The 4,738-nt window shown below is 50.5% G+C and overlaps 1 protein-coding gene across 1 annotated transcript; it reads right to left on the reverse strand.

Moving 5' to 3' along the window:
- Positions 1 to 211: 211 nt before the first annotated feature.
- LOC123395321 lies at positions 212 to 3,618 on the reverse strand. Its single transcript, XM_045090305.1, has 3 exons — positions 2,282 to 3,618; positions 1,362 to 1,454; positions 212 to 732 (listed from the first exon to the last, which is right to left on the reverse strand). Exons 1-2 carry the CDS (start codon positions 3,519 to 3,521, stop codon positions 1,396 to 1,398), a joined length of 1,299 nt encoding a protein of 432 aa, XP_044946240.1. The 5' UTR covers positions 3,522 to 3,618; the 3' UTR covers positions 212 to 732; positions 1,362 to 1,395.
- Between the last annotated feature and the right edge of the window lie 1,120 nt (positions 3,619 to 4,738).

A 4,738-nucleotide genomic window follows, 5' to 3' on the forward strand; every position in this document is an offset into this window, starting at 1 on the left:
AGCTAGTATAAAGTTGAGACAGTTATTTTGGGACGGAGGGAGTACTACATACAGTCCATGATGGTGCTACTACATCTCAGTGACTCCAACTTGGGCGATGGTTTGCCATGTGGATGAGACGCGTCATATGTGATATGTTTTGTTTTTGGTGGTTCAAGCAGCTATTCATTCCATAACAGCAGAGGGATTACAGTCAAAGATATAGGCAATCAAACAAGAAATCAGGAGCAGAGCTGATCCACTTGCATCTTTGCATAATCTTAGTACTAGAAGTTTTAGCACACATGTGAGCGGCAACTTTGCCTATTCTGCCGAAAAAAGGTGGAAGAGAAATTGCTAAACATCATAAGCAACTCTTTGATGTCAGATAAGATGGCAGTATGCAGCTTCACAGCGGTGAAAAGTACCTTCATACCGCCAATCTGGTAAACTTTCATGAACGAAACTGCTGCCAGATTTAATTTAGTTCTACTGGAATGCCCTAGTTTGGCGGCTGAAGCAGCTACCTCGAAACAAGATACTACCTCTGTAACTAAATATAAGACGTTTTTGCAGTTCAATTTAAACTGCAAAAACGTCTTATATTTAGTTACAGGGGTAGTAGTAGTTAATCAGCAACCTAAGATAAACCCAAAATTATCCAGATTTCCCCAAAATGAGAGTTTGACAGACCACTGGCAGCTTCCTTCCTAATATAACACAACTCTCCATCCAGTATTAGTTCCACGAAACCTGAAAAGTAAAAATAAAATTAATATCAGGAACAACTGAATCAACATGGAGAAGGAAGACTCATATGAAAAAACAAGTAAAGAAATGTGCTATTATACTCCATCTATCTCATCTATTGCTAGTTCTGTATAAGTTACATACATATAAGACAGAAGTTTGCCCTGTTTGGAGGCAAAAGTTAGCTGCATATTTGCCTCAAACATCCATAGACATATTCCCACAGCTCTTTTATACACTCATCTAAGATTTAACAAGACAAAACCACATGGCAACATCTCAGAGTTATACACACTCATCAAAGATTCAAAAAGACTAAACCACATGGCGGGGGCAGACAGAGGAGGGGGCAGGCGGCAGCTAGGGTTTCCACCCTAGCCGCCTCAAATGAGCGACACAGGGGGACGTTCACTTCACCTAAAATTCCTTGGCTTGAACCTAAACTCACTGTAGTAATAAGCTTCAGGTTTTTTACTTTTATCAGTTGTTGGTAATATTTCAAGAAAAATAAAAGAGTGGCCATCATTACGAGAAGGAAGCTCAAAGCATCCTGAGTACTGACAGTGCGAATGTAATACTAATAATGGATAAGTAAAGAAGCATTAAGTAGGAGGCTATAAGATAGTACCCACCCAGGGATACATAAGCTGGTAGCCTGATACTCACTCAAAAGTTATAGACACAACTAACCAGATCATCTGTCCCTTCCATGTCATCGTTGTTGCCTGAAAAATGTTTTCTTTGTCAAGGCACAAGAACTTGAAGAACATACATAATCTATGCTAACTCAGAACAATTTGTAACAGTTTAAACTATACATTGCTTATAACAAACGTGCTAGCAGACACAAGAGATACATACAAGTTAGTTATCAAGAATTCAGCACAGCTCACTGCTCACGTAGCTTAACACGGATCAAAGGAACATAATATATTTAGAAACTTGACACTGGTCAGTTGAATTAAGAAGTGTACAAGAGTCATGAAGTGAAGACAACATCCTTAAGTTATCTTCTGAACCAAATTATAGGGCGTGGAAACAATATGTACTGTAAATTACAAATTCAGAGAAACCAAATACTCCCTCTGTACCTAAATAATTGTAGTTGGGGAGAACTAGTCTAGTTCTCCCCAACTATAATAATTTAGGTACAGAGGAAGTAGTTGTTTGTGTATTTAGACATCGTTCTCAACTGCAAATAGTTGTCAAAGGAGACTGCTGCTAGCTACTGAAGAGATACAGTATATATTATCAGCCACACAAGATTTGAACAACATACATAGAGTTTTATGAACATGGTACTTGTGCAAATAGACATTCTTCACAGAAATGTACAATTGTGATCATCTACCAATTTACGACACGCGCCATGGAATAGTCACAAATCACAAAATTCATCCATTTGTATGTTTCCACATTATATTAAAAAAATCACAAAATTCTGCTCAAGCACAAAGACAACTCAAGCAAGCAATGCACCAGCACAAACTGAAACATAAGGAGATAAGCAGTACTAGCAGTTAAAACTTACAACAAACAAGTGATTGGTTACCTGGGGTACTGGGGATCCGGCTTGATCCAAGCCACGGTGGAAACACGCATGGTAGCAGAGAAAAGTAGTCGCCTTCAAGCGGAGAGGCCCCGATCACCTTCACATTGTGCATGTCCACGATGACGACGTTCTTGCCGACCTTAAGGTATATGGCATTCGCATTCAGTGGGTCAAGCACGGCAATCTGTGGCGCCGCCGACGCCGACGGGTAGCCTCCATCGGCCAAGACCTGCTTGAGCGCCACCTGGTGCTCCAGCGTCCAGCCGCTGCCATTGTCGTCGTCGAGCACATAGTAGCTGAGCAGGAACGGGTCGACAGGAGACACCTCGGCGTAGCGCAGCATCCCCTCGCTTACGCCGACGCGGCGGTGCCTGGCCACCTCTAGCATGAAACTCGTCTTGTCGTGGACCTTCCTAAGATCTCCGTCAACTGCAAATGTAACTGGACGCTCAGGCAGCACGCTGCCGCTCGGCAGCTCGACGAGGTGGGACTCCGGCCGGTCGCTGAAGGGGTCGACGGAGATGGCCCCAAAGGTCAGGTCGACCCACCACAGCCGGCCGCCGAAGGCCACCGTCGACTGGTTTGCGTCCATCCGGCGCGGGAGCAGCGATGGTCTGCCCAGCATCACCGTCCTCCACGTCCCTTCCTCGGAGAGAAACCGCACAAGGGCGGCGCCCTGGCCGACGAGCTCGGCGACGGCGAACCGGTCAGGCGGACTGCGCCCGAGCCCGCCGTCGGCTTGGGTGAGGAGGCCCATGCGGTGACAAAACAGGGCCCTTTTCGAGCCATCGATGTCCGGCAGAGGGAGCGCCTGGCCGCTGACGGGGTTGTAGACGAAGCGCTGGATTTCGGGGGCCGCGGTGAGCTCCCAGGCGGTGCAGGAGGCCTCCGCCTGAAGGTCGAGGTAGCTGAGGAGGAGGTGGCCGTCGCCGCTGGCCGCGCTGACTTCGCCGCCGAGGACTTGGATGACGTTGCTGTCGGCGGCGGGGACGTCCCTGGGGCCGACGAGGTGCGCCGCGGCCGTGATGTTGGAGACGCCCGGAGGCTGGGCGCGGCGGAAGCGCACGCCCGGGGCCGACGACGATCTGTCGACCATGGTCGTGTCGTCGATGATGGCCCATGGCGGGTGCGAGGAGGCGGTGGAGGAGGAGGAGAGGGAGCGGCGGAGACGGCCGGGGAGGTCGGTGATGGAGAGGGAGCGGCCGGAGAGGCCTAGGCCTAGGAGGCGCCGCAGCGACATGACGGGTGGTGCCCTCGGCCGGCCGTAGAGCTGGATGTGGTCCGTCCGTCCCTTGGCTTGGACTGGTGGATGTTTGGGCACTGTAGACTTCTGGCGGTGCAGTGCAGCACGTCAATGGCTGGCCACTGTTGGCTGCAGGTCTGCGGTCTGCCCGACAAACGAAGACAGAGGGGAAAGGTTGCGTGCCTCGTACACTTCAAGCAAGTTTGACCATAAAACTGTTCTAAAAAAATTGAATGTGACAAATGAAAAGTTTGTTATCACACTCCCTTAGCGTTTTAGGGTTTAGGGTTCATGCCCCCCTGATGTTTAGCTTGAGTGACAGAGGACACTTCCTTAGCTTGACAGAAGCTGCGTTTAAATAGTTTTAACTGTATTGACCAGTTTTGACTACGTTGACAACTAACTAATCGACATCATTTTGAGAAACTTCACTATGTATAATTAAGAGCACTCCTATGCAACGACCCATTTTGTATGTTTGGATCATTCGGACACGAAACTTGGCCCAATGGAATGACCTAAACGGACGCGCATGTCCGCGTGCTGTCCGTTTATTACCTCCCTGACCCAAAGTTGGCCCAAATACGGACACAAATGGGTACGAAGCAGAGGGGCGCTGCGACGCTTATCGATGAGGCCACCGGCGCAGGCCACCATCTACATCGGTAGAGCAACCGACGCTGGCGCTGGAGCTCATGGGGAGTTGGAGCCCGCGACGGAGCCATCCCCCGACTTTGGCACCAGCAAGATCCGACGACGGCGCGAGAGGGCGGAGGGGCGACACGAAAGGGGTCACAGTGCGTGAGGAGGCGCCTAGTCGGTGACAGGAGCGGAGGGGCGACACGATAGGGAGAAGAGGGGCGGCACGAGGAGGTGCCCGTCGGCTACGAGGAGCGGAGGAGTGGCGCAACAAGGAGCAGAGGGGCGAAGCGATAGGGAGCAGAGGGGCGGCACGATGAGGTGACCGTCGGCGAGGACGAGCGAAGGGGCGACGCAACAGGGAGCGGAGGGACGGCGCGATGAGGAGCGGAGGGGCGACGCGATGAGGTGCCTGCCGGCGAGGAGCAGGGGAAGGGCGACACAAGAAGGTTCCCGCGTGCGCCCACGCCGGCGCCATCGCCGTGAAAGAGGAGACATGGCAGCTGCAGAGTGTTGCTTGCCATGGTGTTGCTATGCTCTTGTCCGCTTCTGTGTCTGCATGTTGGGAGCATTCG

This window comes from Hordeum vulgare, chromosome 5H (genome assembly GCF_904849725.1).
Source record: "Hordeum vulgare subsp. vulgare chromosome 5H, MorexV3_pseudomolecules_assembly, whole genome shotgun sequence".
Lineage (NCBI taxonomy): Eukaryota > Viridiplantae > Streptophyta > Magnoliopsida > Poales > Poaceae > Hordeum > Hordeum vulgare.

Coding starts and splice junctions, on each gene's coding strand:
- LOC123395321 (XM_045090305.1), bottom strand. CDS start 3,521: ATGTCGCTGCGGCGCCTCCTAGGCCTAGGCCTCTCCGGCCGCTCCCTC. Junction 1,455..2,281: donor CCGGATCCCCAGTACCCCAG/GTAACCAATCAC, acceptor AACATTTTTCAG/GCAACAACGATGACATGGAA.